The following is a 24,632-nucleotide window of genomic DNA, read 5'->3' as shown; positions in this document are numbered from 1 at the left end:
TATTGATTGGTGTGTAAATACTGTATAAGAGCACACACACTGTGTTTATGTGTACATGTTATGCGTGTGTTTGTGTGTGTGTTTGTTTGTGCGTGTGAGTCTAAGCAGGCCGTAGCAGAGGTTAATCTTGGCTCCATGGTTAGGCACAACTCCATCTGCCTCATGCTGACCCACACCTGTAGCTAAGCAACTCCCTTTCAACATAAGGGCAAGGCCATTGAGGTATCACTCACACAAAGGCAAAGGCTTATCAGCGACTAAATCCTTGCAAAAGCCAGTGTCAAAGCCTGAATGCAACTAGGAATGTGGGAATGTGACTAAAATGTATGTAGTGTAGAGAATTTTTATTTTATTTGTTTTTTTATATCATGCATTTTCATGCAGGATGAAATTAAATTGACGATATAATTCACTGATAAAACCATGCAAAAGCTATGGGTGTGCTGAAAAAAGAGCTTCACCTATTGGCAGAGTCTTGTTTCCAGGTGTGGAGGCCAGAGGTTTGAGGAAACTGCAGTCTCTGCTGAGGTCCTGACTCCCGAAAAACACAGAAGATGTTTGTGTTGTTCTCGTGGGTGGAGAATCTAAAAATGAAAACCGAGGCGTAATATTGTAAAATCACGTATAAGCTTACCAACACTCTGTCTAGTGCCAAGTGTTTCCTTGTACACACACTTGGACACTTTGGATAGCTCAAAACCCTCCATTCCTCGGACAGGTCATTGCTCATGCTAGTATCAAACAAATGTCAAATACAGACTCTTCTGTGTCTGTATCCATTGCACATTGCACAATACAAACAGACCATAAACTCTCTTTTTCATTAGTTATTGCAAGATAAATAGCCATTCGACTCTGAAACTGAGAGGTGCATGCTATGGTATCTAACCTCTTGGCTTCCTCAGAGAATGTCAATGACCTCAGGGTGTACCCGAAGGTCGCAGTCAGGCGATTTCAGGCAAGAGTTGTTCTAACAACGAGCCCCACAGCTCAGCTCTCTAACACATTAATGTGTGAGATCTCTGCTGACAGGCAGCTTCCAGGTTCAGAACAAATCAATAACATAAGCCCAGGAGCTTTTTTCAGTCAAAGAGGGAGCAGGCCATCTTGTTGTGACAGGTCAGAGAAGAACAACATCTCCTTGAAGAGAGGCAGGATCTCTCTTGTAGTCATGACGATCCAGGCTCATGTTACAATAAACTCTTGCTGAAGTTTCACTTGTGTCAGAGAGAAGTTGTTTTCTATTTAAAAAAATTACACTACTAAAATATATTCAATTGCCTTTTTAGTCTGAAAATATTTGTGATATAGGCAACTGATATTAGATAGTGCTACAACTACTGCTAATAATAATAATAACAATGCAGAACATACAAAAATGTTATTTAGTTTTGATAAATACTAGAATAAATGTAGTATTGTATAACTGCAACAAAATGGGATGAAATCCAACCAACACAGCCCCTGTTTGTCACAAACTGACTCATAAACAGCTAAATGGAGTGTAGTGGTTCAGGCATCAGACAGCGCTCACCTCATAAATTTCAGGGCTTAGCCAACACAACTTGTCTCTATGGCAACAACATAAACCTGTCAGCATATACCAACAGATGCAATGACTGTTTCTAGGGAAATATACAGTGTATGTTTCCGATTGTCATACAGGCAAACATTTTGCATAACTTTGGATTATGCTGTGATAAATGTGCTCTATTGTTATTGCTTAAACACTATTTAAATGCAACTGAACGTCAGCTTGAACTGGATCTGACAGTGTGTGCATCTGTGTTGTGCTCACCTGAGAGGGAAAAGGGAGAGGAGCTGTGTCCACTGGTGCCTCCGTTTTCTTTACTGCTGAGAGAGGACGACGAGCTGGGTTTTGAGGTCGACGCATTGTTGGTTAACTGACGGGTCTTACAGTCTGAGAGGGCACAGAGAGGAAGGACAAAAGCAGTATGTAAAAGTGCATCATCAGAGAGTAAATCTGTGCACCGCAGGGCAAAAGTGTAAGATTTGAAAAGCTTTGACTCCAGATTCCTTTTTTTTTTTTTTTTACCTTTCCAGCAGATGAGGGGTCCTTTGCACAGAGCACCCTGAGAATTCTTCACCAGGTAGTATTTTAAGTGCTTCTGCTTCTTGGGCTGAGTGGATAACTTCAGGTTGATGTGGTTGGAAAACTCAGTGAAGTATCTGAAACCTTTTTCACCACAGCCCACACAGTTTCCTGAAAAACCTGCAGGGAATGTAATGGAAACCAAAATTATTGTATTATTTTACAAACATGATTTCAAATATTTTTGCTCCAATCCAGTGTGTGACCAGTACAAGCTGACAACAGAATATATTTATGATGGTTATCAGACTCCTTCGCTCTTATCTCAGACAACAGGAACACACTGACCTAAAAGTGCATTTTTCCCATTCTCGTCAGGCAAAAAGCGGCGGTCCACGGCACACACCAGGATGTGCTCGGGGACACTGGGGGACTTGGCACCCACCAGCTCGAAGCCTGCTGGGACTTCGATAGGCTCCGTTGCTATGGAGACCAAGCGGAGGTCCTTGCCGGCCTGACAGAACCCTGAGAGAGGAGGAGGAAGCAGATGTGATATTTAAGTAGTATTTAACTATAATATATTAAGTATTTAACTATAATCATTTAAACTTTACAACAAGCTTCATCTTAGATAGCCTTGTAGGAGTTTTTGTTAGTAGCCTTTACTAGAAATGTGTTTAGATTTTATCATCTCAGCTAAGGCCCGTGGTTTTGGGAGGTTACCGTCCAGTGTGCAGCAGCCGTCTGGCGCAGGTGCCTGTAGGTAGGGAAGTGGAGGGCTGCTGCTGTCTGAGTCGTCGTCGTCTTCCAGCTCCTCCAGGTCGTTGGAGGAGTGGCCGTTCACGAGCTCGTGGCCTGGCGTCTCCACACTGTGGAGGTCGGCCTTCAACTTCACATCTAATGGAGATTTTAAATCATGTTACCAGCAGTGTCGTTTACAGTTTTGGAAGTTCCTCACAATTTCCTAGTACCTTTAGTAAGTTTAATAATAAATTAAATAATATTTATTTGGTTTTATTGGAGCTTTGATTAGAACCAAATAACATAGTTTTTTCTTGTAGAGTTGTTAGGAAATTGTTAAGAAATACAGACCCAAAATCAAGTGTTACTGAAATTTGCTGATAACAACATGTCCATGGCTTTGGCTCGATATCTCAATATTGATAATGCCTCAGTCTTTAGGGTAGGAAAATGGGAAATTTCACAAAACGATGTAGACACCATTCATGCATGTAGACACGCATTTCAACTTGGGCAATTACTTTTACTGCAGCCTTTAAGACAACATCCTATTGCAATACATAATCCTAATGCAATTTACTTACCTTCCATGTTACCAGGATATGGCTCAGGCTCTAGGTAGAGCTGTGTGAAGATGGGCTGTGGGTCTCCACTGCTTGAGCGCAGTGAAGCCTCAATTGAGTTATGGAGAACCTCTTCAAAGCGAGCAGACTTCAGCTGCCCGGCATATGAATTCCCCATTATCTATGGAAGCAAAGAGGAAAGACTCAGTCTTGATGCTGTTTATCTCTATTCATTAATTAGTTCCTTACATAGGAATGGCAGGCTCTACAGACTGCAACACAGCAAGACGTGAAGGCCCCGGTTGCAGGTTGCAGTGATTCACACAAATGCGTTCATATTTTCAAATGAGCTGCATCAGTGTCGGTCAGTTGGATATTATTTAAAATTTGATATCAGTTGATGCATGAAGCAAATTCTTTGATAATTTCAAAAGCAGCTGTCTATTAGAAACCCTGTATAACCCTATTCATACTGCTGTTGCCTCCGTAGGACTGGTCTTAGGTCTTAGTTAAATTACATTTAACCCTTAAATTGTCATACAACCAGTGCAACATCAGAATAATGTGTTTTGCTTTATCAGGCTGTGCTGTACATTTAGACCTGAAGTAATCATGTTTTGTACTTTATGAAAAGGAATGAGAGGTTTTTTTTGCACTGGAAATCTGTCCAATGTTAATGCAAGAAAAAACAAACTGAGAAGCCCCCAGTCCTTCTCATGGTGTTGAATAAACCCTGCAGTTATACTTTAGAGGAGGTGCAGATCAGTTATGTTGATGATGCAGTGCATTCAAATCCTAGTTGTATCTTTCTCATCTCAAGTGTCCAGAGCTGAAAAGGTTTGTTGATAAAACAATATACATTTTGTCAATAAAAATGCTAAAACTTCACTTGTGTCAGCTTCTAAAAATGTGAAGGTTTGCTGCCTCACTCTAAAACTTCAGGCTGTTGGTTGGAAAAACAAAAAGAGGCAAGCTGAATACATCACCTTCAGTTCTGGGAAATCGTGATAGGAATTTTTCACGATTTTCCGACATGTCATAAATTAGATGAGTTGATCAAGAAAAAAATGAATAATGAGAACAATCATTAGCTGCAGCCCTGTAGTGTGTATCTTTTGTCCTATTCCATAATAAATAATTATAGCACATGTTCGCACGTGTACACACAGACATACACACAATTTTTCTATGTCAGCCCAAACATAATGGCCAAGGCCAATGGCTTTTTCCTATCTTTTTTTTTTTTTTGGCTCTTTCTCCTTCTGTCTGTTGTGTCACTCTGCCTGCTCTGCCCCTGTGCCCCCTCCAACCCCAGTGTCCACTCTGAGACATCTGCTGGGGTCGGCTGTGTGGGCCAGGGGTTGGCTGGCTCTCTGGTGGCAGGTGGCAGCTGGACAGAGGACTAAGCATGTGGTCTCAAAGAAGAAAGCAAGAGAAAGAGACAGAGAGCAGGACAGGCAGAAAGCACTCCAAATGTGGTTAAAAAGCAGCACTGACCAATGGCTACGCTACATCATTATCTCCATTCATCACAACATAGTGGTGCTTACTCAAACTCCCTTTTTTTCGGTCTGTCAAAACATGTCACTAGATCTGTTTTCAATATACCAAGCCAGCAGTTCAAATAGAAAATAAAGGGAGGTTTTGGCTGCTTTCCTGACACATAAGTTTAGCCTGAAATGTTTTCCATGTCTGTCCTTGGACTACATTTGACTGGTGCAGACCAGTGTTGTGGTTCATAAACACTACAACAGCCAAGTGGAGGCCCAGGTTGCAGATGTCAGCTGTTTGGAAAAAGCTCAGACCTCTTATTCAGGCCTAACATCACATAGACCCTAGGGAACCGATGAAGCACTTACATGACAAGGTTACATGTGTCTGTATTCAGTTATATAAGTGACCTAAACTTGAGCTCATAGTTTAGTAATGATTTCACCTTGGACTGGCCTTTCACAACTCTTGTAGATGTGCATACACATTTATCTACATGTCATTACTGAGCTGCAGCAAATATTCCAGATTAAAAACTCTTTACACAAGTGAAATAATTGAAGCTATTGAACACCTAACATAAATCACTAAAAGGTATGATTCATTTAAAATGAAACTTATGTGTTAATTAGATGAGACTCATTAGGGCTGCAATTAATAATTATTCGTGATTATTGGTCAATCTGCAAATTTTTTTCTTGATTAATCAATTAGACATTTTGTCTAAAAAATGCTAGAAAATAGTAAAAAAATGTCTGCCATGACCCCAAGGTGAGGTTACATAAGTATCATTTTGTTCAACCAAAGTAAAATCCAGAAATATTCATTTTACTATCATATAAGACAAAGCAGCAGAGCCTCACATGTTTAGGAGCTAGAACCAGTTCATATCAATAAAAAGGACAGATTTTTTTTTATAGAGATTAAATATAGTTGTCAATTAATTTTCTGTCTCTGAAATTCATGAACAAATTTTGCAGACAGAATCTAGGACTTGAAATGTAAAACATGTCTTTAATTATATCACCTATATCACCTATACATAGAGGTGGGGCCTTGCTTGCATTCATCCAGTTTAAGAAAAAAAAAAAGTTAAATCAGTTCTATGTTTGTTGTACTGTTCTTCATCTGACTGAATATTTTAGTCAGTGAATTAAAATCTACTAGATGTGCAGTATCCTTTGCACTGAAACTTTTATTTTACCACTGATGAGCAGGGTGGGAATCAAGTTGGAGTTGCCTTTCTTCTCCCAGGCCTCATTTTGCCCACGCCTGTTCAGGTTCCACACCCCGTGTTTACCTAACAACCTTCCTGGGGAGGAATATGACCAACCCAGACAAAAGACAAGATTAACAGTGCCTGACTGCGCTGTCAAAGAGATAAGCAGCTTAACAGAGTGAAGCTACAGTATTTCTTGCTTAACTGATGGAGGAAGCTGGCTGCATCCAGAAACAATGACGAAATGGGTTAAAAAAGCGAGAGAGGGGGAGAGAAAGAAAGAAAATGACTGCCTGAGGGCGTTTTTTAAGCAACCGCTGCCTGTTCGATTGTGAAGTCAAAGGAGGCTCCGGAGGCCTCTTTGGCTGGCTGACCCTCAAGCCTCAGAGGACAGGTTTGTCATTAACCTCACACAGGCCGGAGGTGAACACAGAGGGTGACCTTTTATCACCTGCACTACTTAAAACAAAGCGTGACTGTGGCAGAGGTCGCCTAACGGATGTTTCTGGGGTGGGACTCCGGTGGTTGCTAAGGTCAGCTGTAGTGGCAGAGGGCTATTTCAGGTGAGTCAGCGGCTGCAGGGTGCATGACAGACGAATGGATTCCACCGGGGAGAAGCAGTTTAATAATTAAAGACTAATGGGCTAAAAGAGGGCATTCATGTCAGTGAGTGGTGCCTCTCGGCCAGTCAGACAGTCAGTCAAGGCCATTCCTCATCTCCTGGGTGGCATCAACAGATTGCATGAATATGACCCCAGGTCAGAATAAGCTCGACTAATCTCCACTCAGTGGATTTGAGAGGACCACAGCAGAGAAAATATGAGACCACAAGACACTTTGGAGTAACAGCTGAAGTGGCTAAGAGACAACACACCAACGAGCGGTGCATTCAAAAACAAAGGTGACTTACGTTGTCAGATTGTTCCCAGGCGTGAAGGGACTTGTTCACCTCTGCTACATGCTGGGTCACTACCACTCAGCAGAAACTTTCAGCAAAGACTGAATTTCACTCAGTGCTTCGAGACCTGAGGGAGAGCAGGGAGATCTCTGATTAGGACACAGACAGTCAGTGCCAATGATACAGTGAAACACAAGTGAAACATTTAAACCTCCTAAAAGACATGATGGGCTTAGTAGCCAGTATGAACTCAGTTAAGTCAAATTAAAAGCATGAAATTTTGGGATAAAATCCATAAAATTGTAACAAGACATATTTTCAATACTTGTTTTCCCTAAAACAGGTTTATTATCCAAATCCTGCTTGTTCCCACTGCACATTTCACTTCACATGAAATATGGTCTCACACTCATTTCTTCAAAAAACAGATTAAAGCAGACTGCTGAAGAAGAAAATTACAATTTATCCTGGAAGAACATTGAAAGGACATTTTTTATCAAAGTTTAACAAACAGGTGAAATGATCATGTCCATTTTCATTTTTCACTTGTATCCAGAACATATGATTGTAGGACTCGGTAATGGATATAATTTTTTTTCCAGAATAAAAAAAACAAAACAAAACAAAAACACTATGTTGTAGTAATGTGCCATTGTATGGGAAGCCAAAAACATGAAGTGTTTTCTGAAACATGAATGCAACAGATAATCTGGTACTGCAGGTCACCACAGTCCAAAATAAATGCTCATTCACAAAATGAATAGGTACATTTATGGCCACTCAAACATTAAGAGTGGCTCAAACCATGACATATGTACTCACTATTAGGAGGCTAAAAAGACGTTATGTGACACCACGGCCCTGGGGCTATTTTCATTAAACACAATTGGGTGTTTTAGTTTGTAGCTGCACTCACTACTCACAGTCACTCTCTGAATGGATTTGCCAGTTACTTTGACCCTTAGACAAAGTATTGTTTAGCCACTCAGGCTCTGATATAACAGAAGCAAAGTTCCCTCTGAAACACTGACTGTCACAATCTACCCAGTCATCACTTCTGACTGTGTGCTGCTGTTCTGTAAGAGGGAGGCTGGTCTGGGGTCCAAGTCCTCCAAATAGCAAATGTACACAAGCTGGTTTAACTTGCATTTACTGACTGGAACTTATTTCGTGAATGATTAGCCAGCTTGATACAGCTAATCAAACTTAAGAGTTAAAAACGTCAATGACAAATAGAAACCCTGCGCTGCTTTGCCTCCTGAGCGACTACATAGTTGACTGCAAATAAAAATATTCAGGTATCAGAAATCAACCTAGCATCGATCATATGATCGTATGATCAAGTTCATGCTTTAACTGGGTGTTCCCACAAAGGATATGAAACTCCACCTAGGCTTTCACACTCTAATTACCCAGGGAGCACAGTCTTGAAATATTTTGATGCTTATCTAGTTGTGAAGGGTAGACGACACAGAAGGAGACGCAGATGGCTCGTGAGATGAAGACGAAGGTGCCGTAAATCTAGACACTGACACAAGCCCAGCCTGAGGCGCTTAATAGGGTCCTGGCTTTCCAGTAATGACATTTGAGGGAATGTTTAGGCCGGTACTGTTTCAGGATTCAAGGCGATGGTTTAAGGCAGATGCATTTCCGACAAACACGCTGTAATGCAAGTGCAGCTACATGTGCATGGACACACGCCACTGCTTGTAATATATATGGTACAAAAATATGTTTAAAGGGATTTCTTTAATGGTGACACTGCTCAGATTGTTATAATATCACAGAAGAAATATCTATTTTTATATTTGTCCATTAACTTTGTTGCAGTACTTTCTGTGTTAGGTGTAGTGTTGTGTTTAATTGTTTTTTAATGAAGACATCAACAGAGATGTGAGCTAGATTTGAGATTACAAGATTATTCCAATGTAAAATAATAGCAATTCACAAATTAAAGTAATTAAGTAAAACTTATTTAAGAATGAATGTTCATATTCTTTAACCTGGAGGTGATAATAAACATTTATCCTTTTTCTTTCATATTTAACTCCATCTCTTTACTTTTAACCCTGCCTTTCTCTCTCTATAGTCCTTTTGTTTCTCCCTCAGCTGCATAATAACATTACAGTGTTTACAACACAGGGAGAGATGTTGGATTAAATTTACCTCCATGTTAACCTGGTTTGATCACAATCTGAATCAGCAGATGTTTTGTGTCAAAGCCAAAGAAAACAAACCATTCTACAGTTGATATGTACACATACAGTTAAACTTCACACTTAGTCGGTGTTTAAAATTTGCTTATTAAGCAGCTACAGGTAAATAAACCTGAGTTAATCCAGGATTTGCTTAAATAGCTAGTGACTGAATGCATTTTTTTTATTTGTCAGTCCTAAGCATGACAGCAGATAAGATGTTAATGAAAAATTTGATAAACATCTCAGTCGTTTTCACCTCATTGTTATGCTCCAACATGCAAAAGTCCATACCAATAGGTGAAATGCGGGAAAGAGCTGAGCACACTCTTAACATTAGAAAAGCTGTGGTAAGAAGACACTGCCCATCAGAGATGCGAGAAAGGGGGATGGGGGTAAGAAATGAGAAAAAAAAAAAAAAAAGACAAACATGCCTCTGTGTTCTCTAAATTAGGTGCTAAAAGCCCATCTCATTAATGCTGCATCAGGGCCTCATGTGAAACATAGCAAACAGTTAAAAAAAACTCCTCCTGTACCTTCCATGACTCCTCGACCAGTGAATGAACCCTTAAAATCCAAATCAAATGCAGTAAATCCCAAATGTGAAGGCAGCTTTTTTTTTTTTTTTTTCAAATACAGTCCGTGTTAGATAATAAATCCTTTTGGGGAGACTTTGCTGATATCCAGGCAGCATATGGAGTTTCACTCTTCCCTGGTAGGTCTCAAGTCACCTTTGTCATGATCCTCTGTAGAAAGAAATGGGAATCCCACTCTCCCCCTCAGTACAGCAGAACCCCTCCCTCTCTTGCTCTCTCGCCCTCTCTCTCTCACTCACATGCAAACAAACTCACACACACATACACACAGACCCCTCCCCCAAGTCCCCTATGCCCTCCTCTGTCCTGTGCCATTTGCCAAGGAGGGAGGGAATCCACCAGGGGCTCATTCATCTTGGCCCTGCTGACCCCCTATGGTGACAGATGCTCTTGGAGGCCTGCAGAGGCCTGTTGGGGGAAACAAAGAAGGGGACCCGCATCTCCCCACTGCCACACGGCCACGGCGCCCTGCCACGCGTGACCCCCAGCACGCCAAGACATCTGCCGTGGGCACTGTGTCATGTGGAGGTATTCAAGAAAAGGAAGGAAATCTTTAAATGTAACTTTCGCTCTCACACTTGGGCTCAGTTCAATCTCTTGCTGCCACACCCGACCTTTTCTTTTTGTTTTTTTTTTTTTTTTATTGGGGGCCAATTCAGAGACAGGAGAATCCGTCTCAGGTCAGCTTGAGCATTTTGTCTCGGTAGCCTTGCCCAGGATTGACCCCACACTGGGGTTTTACTCCCGCTATAAATACCAGAGGCTCATCTGGTCAAAATAAATAAACGGAAATGCACCACAAATCAACAGGCGCTGGCAGATGTTGAGGATTATACGTCATTATAGCTAAATGATCAGTCGTATTACCTTATCACGACGTTGCCAAGAGGAGAGGGAACTCATTTTGTAGGCTGAGTGAAGTGAGGTATGGGTCACATCACTGTTGGGAAACACACATCTACAACATTGGAGTAAAATGTTACATTTACTTGTAGGAAACCACTTTTTTTCCTCGAGTCAAGTTTCCTCATAGACTGCCAGTTTGCTCAGTTGAAAGGTTTACAATCCAATATCACTGATTACATTTGCAAAAACATTTTTTTTTTTCTCCAATCTTTTTTTCTTCATGTTTGCTGAAATGCTGCAAACACATTTGATTATCTCCTGGAACTGAATGGGAAACACAACCAGCTGTCAGATTGTCAAGTCTAACTGTACTGCCCAGACATTATTTAGACTGCAGTCTCTTGTTTTTAGTTCAAATCGTTCACCCACATAAAAAAAAGTGTAACAGTATGAATTGTAAAGCTCCCGTAATCTGCTGTGTCTGTTTTCCTTCCAACTAATTAATGTCAAGTAAAGGCAGCAAGAATTTGTCGGGTAAATATTAGGTCTGAGTAAACTCACATCTACTTGATAGCAGGGTAGATGCACTCCACACTCAAGTCTCTTCTTATTGCCAATATTTCCCCACAAATGAGTTGATTCAATTCATTAAGACAGTAAATAAACAAAGCGTAGATTTGAACACAAAATACTAATTACAAGAATTATCTGAAATCGGCTCTGGCATCAGTTGTTACATTTCTGTTGTCATAAACGCTCTTATTACCAACATCTCCTTTTACTGGCCCAGGTGTCTTTCTCCACTGAGCCGTGTGACTGATGTTCCAGTTCATTACCACAGACACAGTCAACAGTTGTTTTAATCAGGTTGTGTGCAGCTCTTCTCACCTCCTCTCCAATGGTTATATTAGGGCGCAGTCAGTGTGAGGGCTGCTGTAAACCACCACATGAGCCAATCAGGGCCCCCATTAGTCCTTACGGGGCTTTCATGCACTCATTTCTCTCAATCAGCCACATTTGTCTAAACATTGGGCTTGAGTTTGACTGTGAAATTTGTCCAGCTATTGCTGATTCAGACCACACATGGTACGTGTCAGCGAGTCTCAAGCAGTGCATCAGATTACATTGGACAGTTTAATATTGTTAATTAACTGTTAGCTATCAGGTGTAGCAAAAGTGAAATCTCTATGGTGATCCATCTGATGCCAGCGCAGCCACAAGTTCAATGGGGGGAAAAGAGCTGTCAGTGTGATTTATGTCTAAGCCCCTGACTTTGACATGGCCTGTCTTAAATAGCCCATTTAAAATGGAGATAATGAGTAAACCCGGCATTTTCTTTGGCCTCAAAAGACACTGTGCAAAAAAAAAAAAAAACAAAAGAGTGTGGATTGAAAGGTTGCCCGCCCCCCGAGCCCATCTTTCACCGCTGCATTGAGCTCCTGCTAAAATCCCTGACAAAGGGGAAGTATCCCTGCCACTGCCACCTGAGGAAAGACATGTCACATGACCAGTTGTGGCGGGGGGGGGGGGGGGGGGGGGGGGGGGGGGTCAGAGATAGAGAAAGAGAGTGGGGGGTGTCTTCCTCTTAATTCCCAGAGGAGTGCAACAGCTTTGTCTTTGCTGACTCAGCAGCTGCAGAAACACATGATGGCTGTTTGGAGCAGCTTGGAGTGAGATACGAAAGAATCATTGACTAAAACTTGCAACTGCTACTGTTCTGACATTAATGATGCGACCTAATTGACCTATCTAACCAAGCACATGAGAGTGGCTTCCATGTACTGCCTAACAAGTCAGGCTGAGGCGCTGACAGGGCTGGAGAAAAGAAAAGTCATCTGCAGATGAGGTTCAACTGACAAATTGAGGGATGAGAGGTGAGCATCAGGTGGGGAGGAAGTGCAACGGCCAAGGTGCTAATTAGCACGTCTGACTCTTATAATAAGAAAACAGTCCCGCAGCATAACTGTCAAAAAACAAAACAAGAAAACAACATAGCTACCATGTGAAAATTCCCGCAAGAGAATTCCCTTTTCTGCTGGCTTCATATGGGCTACCTGACGCCAAGGGTGTGAGGACTCACACGGTTGTTTACTATCCGGGTGGCAGTCCACAGCTCTAATTTCCTTATAAAAGCCCCACAACCTTCTTCGAAACCCCTCTCCCCCCTCTCCTCGGGACTACCTGCTGGGCCCTGAAGTGCAAATCGGTGCTAGTGAGGATAGCAGATGAGCTAAGGTCATTCATGGCTTTCCAGTAGGCCACACAAACAAAGGCAAACATTCCAGCTGAATGCCATTGCTGAAGTCGGCAGCAACAGAGAGAAAGAGAGGGATAAGGAGACAGAGCAGGGCTCAGTGGAGATAATAGCCTGAGGGTGTATGTGTGTGTGTGTGTATGTGTGTACGTGTGTGTGTGTGTGTGTGTGTGTGTGTGTGTGTGTGTGTGTGTGTGTGTGTGTGTGAATCCCATCCACGTGCATATGTGTGTGTGTTCTAGGGGATTATCTCTGGAACTATAAAGTGGGGTGAACCAAGGTTTAAGGCCTGGTGTGACCAGAGGGAACGGGGGCAGGGCCCTGGGCCTGAGGAGGGACGGACAAAAGGAGCATTTGGGCAGATGAAGAAGCCATCATCATTAAGCCACTGGAAGTTTACTGTCCAGTTATAAAACTCATTTCAAAATTAGGGGCTAGGGGGTGCGTGTGAAAGGGCAGCAGGGCTGGGAAGGCCTGTCAGGGGCTGGAGGGTGGTGTAGCGACTCATTGAGGAACTGTAGAGCTAATCCATTAGGGGACAAGCGGCCTTTGTGTTAACACTAGGTTGATTGGAGTGGTGACCTTGCCACACACTTTGGCCCAGCGGATGAGTTTAAGGGCAAGGCATTTAACCTTAAACTAAATCTCAGCCACGGACAAAGGCCAGCAACATTTAATGGCAAAGGCCCAACGAACAGATGACTGATGCAGCACAAATGAAAAACAAACCTTGTTAAAATCAGCCAAGTCCTGAATGACACTGCAGACTCTAGCAACGTGTTAACAACTAAATTACAAATATCATAACTAATATTTCAGCTTATTGCTTAAAAAATATCACTAAATATGTAGCTAGATGTAACAATTAGGCTATTACTAGATTAGTCAATAAAGTTATAACCAATCATCAACTATTTAAAGAACTTAGAATAAGAATGAATCATTTATGTTAACATTTAAGCTTTTAACTGGAAATATTTTTAGCTGTTTATGATATTGAATTGAAAATCTGGGTTTTGGATAAAATGTTTGAACACATCATCTTGGGCTTTGACAGCTTTTTTGTTTTCTATTTTCTGACATTTTGTGGACCAACTGATTCATTGCTTATCCAAGGTACAAACTGACTGTTTATTTAATCATGTAAATAATCATTGGTTGCAGTCCGGTACACACTACATGTATACAATAATGTATTTGTGATATTTATATTGTCTGGCCATAGAAGGCAATTACAGGTTTGCTTTTGCACCACATCAACTTTATTGATCTATGTAGCTTGTCTCATCTGATTGGATCCATCCATTGGATGGCAAAAAAGGCAAACAGAGAAGTTTCTGACAAGACTGATCAAAACAATACAACTGAACATGGTGAGTAAAAATAGGTTTTGTGTCATTATGATATTGTTAATGGATGTTATACTAATGAACAAGTTGCTAGAACCTTTCCCCAGCTTTAGTTATTGTTCTGGAAAATAAACACAAATCTATTGCCAAACACCCTATTGATTAATGTTTTTACTTTGGGCATCTCAACCATGAATCACATGATCCATAATTTCAACTAACAGCAATTAAACAGTTCTAACAGAATCGTCACAGCCAGAAATGCCAGGTCTTTGATAATGAAACTAGCATTCAGTGAGATCTGCTCCCATGGCTGTTGTGCCTGATAGAATAAGTGAATGAAAGTGAAGGACGAGTGAGTTTACAATGCTGTTCATGACTGTGTAATAAAATGGAAGGCCTGTCAGTCAACCCAATCTGCATTTTACAATGCTGCTGGGTTGAACACCAGTTCACCCAAGTCGGAACAACAGGGAGAGACACAGGACCCTAATGCATTTATGGACTTATTCAGGGAGGCCATATTGAATAAGACAACAACGAGTTCTATTTCATACTGTAAAGCTGTCACTGGCAGCGGTCAAACTCTGGTCAATGGTAAAGGGCAAGAGGAGGGAAGGAGAAAAAAAATTGAAACATTAGCAGCTACAAAATTCTCTAAAAATTTATATTTTCATTCTGCAACTGCAAAAATCATCCCTGCTCTTATAAGAAAAATGTTTAAAAGTAATTTAGGACCAAAAAAATCAAACATTGAAACCATTTATTTACCAGTTCCCTAACTGTGTCCTACCCTAATAGACAGAAACTGATCCTCCGCCATCACCTAGCTTCTTCTAACATCTGGTCCACACCTAATGGCTCATCCAAGAGTAGATCTTTGATGATGGTTGACCAGGCCTTGTCCTGGCCATAAATGGTTGTTTAGACAGCCCTATTTGTTATGGGGTGTAAAAGGTGAGCCATGGATCATGTTGAGAGGGCCAGCACTATCAAAACATTGGCTCTTATCAGATGACACAGCTAGCACAGGGGTCAGGTTCTGCTGCCAGGAGCTGGCCTGAGCTGCAGCTCCACCGTGCCTCCACATCACACGTCAGTCAAAAAGATGATCACCGCGTTGGATCATCTTTTAAAAACTGAAAAGTGAACACATTAGCTTTGCTTGGTGTTGTTTGACATTTTTCAATATCAGTGTCAAAACACCTGTTTTGCTAATGTGTGTGACAAAATACTCTCGACTCATGATTCATTTACTGGATTTTTCTGTATTAGCCTTTTTTTTAAATTATTATTAGTATTTGAAGGTCTCCATCAGCAAATGGAGCTGGTTCAGCTTTCATCATGTGTATGTGTTGAAGTGGATGCTTTCATGTAGACAAGACGTCAGAAAATGAACTTTTCTTAAATAAAATACAGTGTAAAATGACTAAAATTATTATCATATTAACATCATATTAAAAGATATTTAATTAATTATGAATCAGATAATGGATTTAATGCCTGAGTTTTTGATACTCTTTTGATAATGAAAGTAGTTATTAGCTGCAGCCCTACTATGCTCTACTCTTTATAAATGTTAAAGACAAGTATAAGACATCTATAGTCAGAGTGTAAAGATCTTCGCTGAACATTTCAGATGCTTTTTTTTTTAAATAAAGGAATATAGATAAAAGGCATTGATACAAAGGACAGGCAATCCACTCAACCTCCTTCCTTGGAAAGTTCACGCCACTGACACACTAACTTAATTTAGCCATGCAGAAGTACTGAGTGCCTATGGAGAGGACATAAGAAAGAAGTCTGTTGTGTTTGTCAGGCATCCAGAGAGAGACCCACCTTTCACAATAGGACCTCGCCTTTCTTTTCCTCCCTGAGAAAAAGTCTCAGCCACCTTGAATCCATTTGAGTGACACCGTGACAAAGAGGCTCCTTAATGTCCTGACGAAGGAGCCTCCTCCCCTTTCTCCCCAAACTTCCTTACCGGGCGATCAGCTGTATCCATCATGCCCCTCTTCCTGACCCCAGGCAGCACTCCTGCATCAACAGCACCCCACCCCCGTTTACCCCTCTCCCTGCCTTGCCACATCTCCTCCATTACCCCCCACCCTCTCAATTAATAAGCACCAGGTTGCCCTCGGTGACAGGACCCACACTTAAATCCCATCAGTCCTCCTTACTGCAGCAAGAGCCACGGCATCAGCAGGACTCTTTTTTGTCTTAATGGGACAATGGGAGCAGGGCCATCCTTTGTTGGGGGCTTGACCCCACACACAAACCTTGCTGATGAGAAAAAGTGACAGTAAACCTATTCAGGACTGCCGCCACTTCATCCTGCACTGATCCCCCTGAGAGATAGATACATTACCAACTGGCAGATGTGACAGTTAACACAGGGGGTTTTGGAAAATAGGCTTTACCAGGAAGAAATGGTGGTTAATGAGCCACCCAGGTGCACAAAGATGGAAAAATGTTTTGATTTCAGATGTGTTCCTTCTTTCTTCCCAGTCATCTTCCATGATTCAACCTATGTGACGGAGCTGACTGATAAAAGAGCCATTTAAAAACAAATTTCAAGATGCTCCCACTTCAAGATGCACCAACTAATACATGCATTAGCACAAAGCAAATTTGGCCACAGTAGATTTCTTTGTCCCCCTGAGTTCACACTGGGTAGCATTCTCTAGTCATTCTGGATTGTGGGTAATACGTTTCTAAACAGTTTCTCTTTGAACAATCATCTTTAACAAACAGTAAACACATCCCAACTTTACTCTTTTGGGGTTCACATCAGACTCCCAGTTCTGCTGTTACACCCATTACTGTAATATATACAACAGTAAAACATCAGCAGAACTACATTTACCCTGAGGCAAGAGGACACGAATGAGCACCTTAAATGTTACATCTCAACACTAATATTAACAGTGCTTTAGATGATTATGAAATAATAACAATCTATCTTAATTCTGAAATGGTCCAAAATAATAATGTAATAATATATTGCAACTAAAATGTGTAACGCACCAGTGTGTATATTATTCTGCAACATAAATGAGTGAGGTAATTTTAAAACAACAGTTCTAACATTTTAGAAAAATATTATTCTCTCTCCTGCTGGGAGTGAGATGAGAAGATTAATGCCACTCTCATATTTTTCCAATTAGCTTAGCTTAGAAAAAAGACTGGAAACAGAGGGGCACAGCTTGTCTGGCTCTGTCTCTGGCTCTGCCATATTCCACCTACAAGCATCTGTAAAGCTCATTAAATAACACTTCATGTCTCCTTCGTACAATCTTTGAGAAAATTGAAGTCTAAAAGTGACATTTTAATGGCAGCTGGGTTTTTCCTACAGTAACTATGGGTACAGTTTGTACAGACAGGGGACAAAAACAGCATGAACACAGCCCAAGTGGATTACCATACTACAAGCACAGCCAAGAGTAGTTTAAGCATTCCTGAATTGGCCCTGCTGTTCTTATTGTACTGAACAAAAAGGAAGAGAGAGAGAGAGAGAGGGAGAGAGAGAGTCTTTGCAGATAAATAAGTGCTTTAGCATTTAGTATTTTTCTTCTTAAAGATGAGCGCTGAGATTCTGAAGGTTTGCTGTAGTCAGGAAAACGTTACACAAAACAGATAACGTACAGGCAAATGACAAATGAAATTCTGACATTAAGTTTCTTAGCAAGGTGTTGGACCACCACTGGCCCCCAGAATAGCTTCAAAGCTCCTTGGCATCGAACCAAGAATATCACCTAATGTGATGTTTTTCTGTTTTGTTTTTGTTGATACAAACTAGCCCTCTACTCAGTCAGGTTGAGATCTGGCTGACTTAGAAGGCCAAACCATACGATTCACATCATTGTTATCCAACCATTCAGTCATCCCTCACCACCTGTAGAGAGGCACCTTCCTCACAGCTCAACATAAACTTCAATAATAAAAAAAAAAAAAAGAGTCCAGCTACACAACTGGATTTCATGCTTTCACTGAGTTAGTGTGATCAAAAATGCTAATCTGTGTTTTAATGATATTGATTTCTATCAGCAAGTCAATACACTGATCTACTTAGAAAATCAGCAAAGAATTCTAGCAATACTTTTCTATGTACTGCCGGTGTTGGTTGTTCTTGAATTGTAAATGCACAAGCAGAGAGAATAAAGAGAGAGAGAGAGAGAGAGATACACACATACACACACACACACACACACACACAGAGAATGACCTCCCCTGCCACAGAGGAACGTTGAGTCCTCGCAGCAGAGGGATAGGTCTTGGTCACCGTGGCCTTGGACAAGCTGTGACAGCCTATGGAAAAGCCCTCTGCTACAGACGACCCTCTCCCCCACAAACCCTGGCAACATCAACACACAGCGACCTTGTGATTCAATTTGTGGAGGGAGGGAGTGTGACAGAGAGCGAATTGCTGGTTTGGGATAGTGTATCTGTGAGTGCATATATGTGTTTGTGTGTGTGTGTGTGTGTGTGTGTGTGTGTGAGTGGGCAGGGAAATTTGGGACAATATATGTGGGAAAAGGCAACGATGCTGCTGTGGAAATCTGGCTACAAGCCTGAGTGTTTCCAGCTGTTGTTAGCACACGTCCTGCAATTCACAGCAACAATACCAAACACACAACACTGTAGGATGTTTCCAACTTCTTATAGCTGCTCACAAACGGATGAGTTACATGCACAGATAATATTGCAATAACGTCACAGTGATTTTTTTATCTGATCATCATTTAATCTGTTTACTTTTAGGATTCATCGATTCATCTTTAAAGTCTATAAAATGTCTTTAAAATTTTGTTTTGCCTGAACAGTCCAAAATCCAAAGATAACACAAAACAGTGAATCCTCACATTGAAAGAAGCTAAACTAAGCTCATTTATTCATCAACTAATGTGTGACGAGTCTAAAATTTGCCAAAGCGTACATAACTGATTGCATTTTAATATGTTTTGCACAAATACATCATTTTGCCTGCTGCGTACTCTCTCCATGTAACACTACAGTTGCCCCACGCATATTAGATGCTGCATGTAATCAAAAGCAGAGCACAAATGTGAAGTGGGCCTGTTGTAGCTGGCACAGAGTAAAAATGCAATCAAAGTAAAATAATGAATGTAGAAGATGATCACTGCCATGCATGTAAAAAAAAAATGAATGAATTTCAACCTAAAAACCTTTCTGGCAGTCTAGCGTGCGATGATCCATCCCATGGCACAGTACATACTGTACTCTTTAAAAAGAACACGTAAGCTGCAAACACTCATTTCTGGCTTCAGGTACTGTTCCACTGAGGTTGGCATCTGTGCATGGGGGGGTGGGGGGGGTGGTTACACCCTGTGAGAACACACTGTTCCATAACAGTGCTGAGCAAGAAGGGATTCTCAGCTGGATGCTTTCCAGGTTTCAGTGGCAAGAATGAGGATATATTATTACTAAGTGCTCTCCACGGAGGTGCGCGCATACTTTGCTCTACATGAGCTCACGTCGGTATAATGGAGCCCCCCAAAAATCCGAGAGATTGATCTTAAAGGAAAAAAAAAAATACATAAAAAAAGGGGTGGGGGACTGTAGACACATGCCTCAGCCCTGCTGTGATGTGATGTGATGAGAGATGGGCGGTGACTCAGGTGACAGGGTTATTAACCTCATTTGTTTATCATAGGTGCAAATGAAAGAGTTCAACTTCAGGAGTGGAGGACTGCTGGCTCCTCCTTCACCTTGACGTGCCACCACACACACATGCATGCACTCGCGTTTAATGGCGACCCTTTGACTTTGCCACGGACACGCTTCCTGACGAACGACTTGGGGGCACGTCCAGATAAGTTCCATTCATTTCTGTCGGGGAGGTATTTCAGCTTTGATCTGGGGGCGGGGTTAAAAGAGAAAAACTGTGGAATGTCGGTGCAATTTTGTAGCTTTTAACTTTTTATGCTTGTTCTAGCTTTATATTTACATGCCCTTTCCAAACGCTCTGAAGGAGTGACATCAAAGAGTTGCATGAATATGAATGAGCATTATAATTGTTACAGAGACAGAGGGCTAGAATGGGTTCGTGCATTTAGATCCAGTGGTGACAGATAAGAACCTGTCCTGCATGTCAGAATCAGAGATAACCAACAGGACAACAGGAAGTGCCATCTACTAGGGTCATGTTCCGCTCATGCATGAATTTGCGCTCCCACACACACACACACACACACACACACACACACACACACACAATTAGCATCAGGAGCCTGCTCTGCAACAAAGAGCAGGATGTTCAGGCCAGTCTTTCTGGCAGCACTCCTACGTACTGCATGTCCCACCTTCCTGACTGTAAGTTCCTCTCATCCATCACTAAAAGCCACATTCTAGGACTGCAAGAGAGGCAAGGTAGTTTTCTCAGCTTAGAGGACTTCCATACAAACAAGCTCTTCCTTTTCTCTTTACTCCTGAGCAGGCCATAAACACAGAGGCACTGAGCAGACTCATAGCCAGCAGCACAAATTCATGGTCAAACATTTAGCCAAGAGCGATTCATCCAAGAATTAAGTGAAACAGCTAATTAATAGCGGAGGTTTCCTCAGATGATGCACTAATGTAACACAACAGAGCTGTCATGATTGCCAACAAGAGTAAGGTTGTATGGGCGTCAGGGATAAATGTGTTCATTTTTTTTTTTAGCTTATTAAAATTAAAAATAATTATGCTTAGCCTCAGGTTTAAAATGTGCTCTTGACTGGATGCTCATTATGTCGCTGTGCTGTTTGTTCATTGAAAAGCTGTGAACAGTACATTTTCTAACCTTAAGTTCCTTATCCATAAAACACAGCCTTCAGTATACTAATTAGTGTGCACTATTCGTACTTTCATTGAATACATTGTCACTGTTTTGTAATTACAGGATATGCTCAAAGATTCTTGCAGACAGAGACTGAGCAAAGTGAGACTTCTGGAAACACCACAGCTCGTAACAAAGAGGAGGAGAGGAAGAGAGGAGGCAATATTATAATATAAATTATTTTTTTTATTTTTTTTGCAAAATGCTCCTCCAGCTCTATCAGGTACACCTACAATGTTGTTTTTTCTTTGTGCTCTGCATTGTGGAACAATAGCAGGGCAGCAACTAGCTAATTACTGTCAATTTCCATTAATCTACTAATTATTTGTTGATTAATGATTGTTTAGTTTATGAAATGTCATGAAATTGTGAAAAATACACAATCACATGTTCCCATAGTTTACACATATACCACTAATACACAACTAAACTAAATAAAATAAATACAGTTAAAAGAAGAAAAGTAATTGATGGAAATATAAAATATATAACAAATATTTTTTCCACTTCCTGCAGGTGAAACTAAGATATAACAGCTAATGATGGAGGGCTTTGAGGAAGAAGCCCCACCCCCACCAGAGGGATCAATGCACATAAATGGAAGAGGTCACAGACCTTTGACATCTCCTTTCAGCTGGGGGAGGGTCACAGGCCTTTGTGAGATTGGCTTTAATGATCCAATTGTCGACTGCGTCATACACCTTCATACAGTAGCGCATATAGTTTGGATCTAATTTCGCTCCACCCTGCGCACACTCCACCCTTATGTCCATTCATCATCCTAAACCAGCCACAAGTGTGAGGTCTAGATTTAAAAAAACAAAACAAAACAAAACAAAAAACATTGCCCTGTATCTCACTTGCTGTCTGCATCCAGCTGCCTTGCTTCGCTCTTCATCACTCCCACATCTGTTTTAACCTCTTCTCCCATCTCTTCCCCTCCTCAGCCTCCCCTGCTCCTCTCCAGACCTTATCTGTGCTTTCCCTCCCTCTTCTTTCATCCTGCATTTTTGAAGAGAGATTTGGTCACTTGAAAGGCCTCGGCATGAGAAGATGACCACTTTCCAAGATACTTTGATGCATTTGGTTCGATGGAAACAATAAGAATAAAATAGCAAGAATCGAGACCTTAAATAAATATAAAAATCAGCTCACAGATGGATGGGTGGCTCGGGATATGAATTCAATTACAGCAAACTATCAAACTGCTGCTTTTTGGTTACACAACCTAATTTAACTGTATGTGGATCTTATTTCCTGCAACGGTAAGAAAATCCATCCAACCCTGACAGTGCCATTACAGTCTGTGAATATTCTTGCTCTTTTTATTTCCACTCGGACATCACCAGTGGACATGGTGTTCCTGGCATTCTTGACCCTCAATAAAAGGGACAGGTTAAAAGTTTACAAGCATCCATGTGGAACACATTTGGCTCTGCAGATCAGCACTGAGATGTGCTTTTAATTCTGATGTTTAACTAAGAAAAACATGATCTGATGTCAAAGGACCTTGTTGTGGTATATTAGCCAGTTCTGTGTATTCTGCTCTGATTGTAAGCACGCTGCATAACTTAACTGGATGCCTCTCACTCGCAATGGAAAATGTTTATATTGGGCATGGACGTATGATTTAATCCAGTTTTGTGTGAGCATGGATCTGACAGTGTACAGTGTAGATTTTACTCCCCCATACATTTATCTGACAGCCACAGTTACTAGTTACTGTGCAGATGAATATTTTACACACAAAATCTACATTTAAAATGTGATGCACTGTTGCAGATTAACCTAACCTGTAATAAATAGCGCAGTTACAATAAGCTTCATCTCAAAGTCCTATATGTTAAAATGCTGCTCAGACATTAATGCAAGTGTAATTATAGTCACAATAGTAACTATAGTAAACCAAAACACTCACAGAGGCCATAGATTACATAATCTACTTCCACTTAAGTAAGAATTTGAATACAGACCTTGTACTTTTACTCTACCTTTTTAGTTTTTTTTTAAAGAGCTGGATTCTTGTCTCACCACTGGTAGTTGCAAAGCTCAGATCATAGAGTGTGTTTTAATGGCACTGTCTTCTCTCCATCCAAACATAAACATGGGGCATAAGGAACATTTTGAAAGGAGGTTCCTGACTCCTGCCTCAGCAGTTTGATGAATGACGGCTATTATGAGGACCACCTGTCTTCTGGGTCCTGTCGCATCACGGTCAAAAAAGTGTGAAACAAAAGCACTGATCTCTCTAGTTGGGATTTGTACCATCTGCAGTCAGGGTCAGAAAAGCCCCTCTGAAAGGATCAAGAGAAGCGTCTGCCTGCACTGCTGACTAGTCCCCAGTGATGGGTTTTTTGATGTAAACTGGTGTTGCGAATGATCTGCGAGGGTGTTTCATGTTAAAGATTTTGCCTCATCGATCAATATTTAAAATGATATGTTTCTGGGACTGGCTGAAGCCAGAGCAGAAACTGAAACCTCTGTATTACTGACTGGATTGGTAATCAATTGCTATGTATACATTTTTGTTATGACACTGGATACAAATCAGAGTGAACTCTCACACACTGGTTTGTCATAACAGCGAGCGATAATTAGAAAAATTGTTGGCTTTCAAATGAGCATGCATTTTCTATTTCTCCCCAGAAAATAGAGAGGGCAATGCTGAGGGACAACTGAGCAAACACAAGGCGTAAACAGTAAAAGAGGAGCCCTGATGTGCTCCAAATGATAAGTGAGGGAAGAATGAGAGAAAATGAATCAATCTGTTGCCCTGGAGACAATTGCTTTATGTACAAATGGATGTGAAATAGTCATCTGTCCACAGCTTGGTTGGGCTTTTTATATGAGCAATGTCATGTTGCATTTTTTGGAAAACCTCTTTGCCTCACAGCAGGTCTTCTACACAATAAAACAACTGCGGATGAGAGATGGAGCAAAAAATAGAGAGGGACCCATTATCGTAACAAGATAAAAGGTTGAAGTTCACTTGTTGTTGAAAAGGGGGAATAATGAGGGCCTGAGTAATTTGAGCCACCATTTCTGTTTTTTTTAAAACTATATCCAACTCATCTGCAGAATCATTCCTGTGTGTAAAATAAAAAAGTTAAGCTCATCACACAAACAAAATGCCCAGAGCTAAACCTCAAGGCCTTCGCAAAGCAACATGGGAAAGAGACGTCTCCCTCAAGGCTATAGAGAGAAACCCGTCCGAGCACAGGAGTGGTGTCACGGGGGGGCCTTACTTATCTCCTCCCAGATTAAGTCCCAATTGTTCAGCAGGAACAAAGACAGCCAGTAAGGAAACCAGCCCCCCAAGGGCCAGATGGTCAGCGTTCAGGGCCCCCTGACCCCTCCAGCCCTTGCCCTCTCTGACAGGGCTGCGCGTGTTCTAGGCAAGACAGGCCACCCAGCAAACCGGCGATGCACAGTGCTTGTACAGCGTCTGTGCTCACGTGACACTGCACTACCTGTCTGGCTTTAATGGATGTTTCTCTGTAGTAGAATGCTTACTTTTCATACGAGATACAGTTGCAGAAAACAACCATGATTGGCAGATATAATGACAATGACAATAACAAAAAACAGC

General features: G+C 41.3%; 1 protein-coding gene across 4 annotated transcripts in view; it reads right to left on the bottom strand.

Moving 5' to 3' along the window:
* greb1l (GREB1 like retinoic acid receptor coactivator) overlaps positions 1-24,632 on the bottom strand; it is a 44,824-nt gene that overhangs the window by 16,405 nt on the left and 3,787 nt on the right. For 2 of the 4 annotated variants that reach the window (XM_071492090.1, XM_071492089.1), the window contains exons 2-8: positions 6,978-7,092; positions 3,379-3,538; positions 2,777-2,950; positions 2,402-2,578; positions 2,057-2,233; positions 1,799-1,921; positions 462-584 (exon numbers count right to left, since the gene is read on the bottom strand). In XM_071492090.1, coding sequence (XP_071348191.1) covers positions 462-584; positions 1,799-1,921; positions 2,057-2,233; positions 2,402-2,578; positions 2,777-2,950; positions 3,379-3,535 — 931 coding nt within the window. In that variant the 5' untranslated portion in view covers positions 3,536-3,538; positions 6,978-7,092. Of the gene's footprint in view, positions 1-461; positions 585-1,798; positions 1,922-2,056; positions 2,234-2,401; positions 2,579-2,776; positions 2,951-3,378; positions 3,539-6,977; positions 7,093-9,696; positions 9,953-24,632 lie in introns of those variants that run through there. The other 2 variants (XM_071492091.1, XM_071492088.1) reach the window with 2 other exon arrangements.

Source organism: Trachinotus anak, unplaced genomic scaffold (assembly GCF_046630095.1).
Source record: "Trachinotus anak isolate AG129_WGS33_773 ecotype Australia unplaced genomic scaffold, CSIRO_AGI_Tana_v1 ptg000012l, whole genome shotgun sequence".
Lineage (NCBI taxonomy): Eukaryota > Metazoa > Chordata > Actinopteri > Carangiformes > Carangidae > Trachinotus > Trachinotus anak.
The sequence above is the reverse complement of the archived record's forward strand: the minus strand, read 5'-3'. Positions and strand labels throughout refer to the sequence as shown.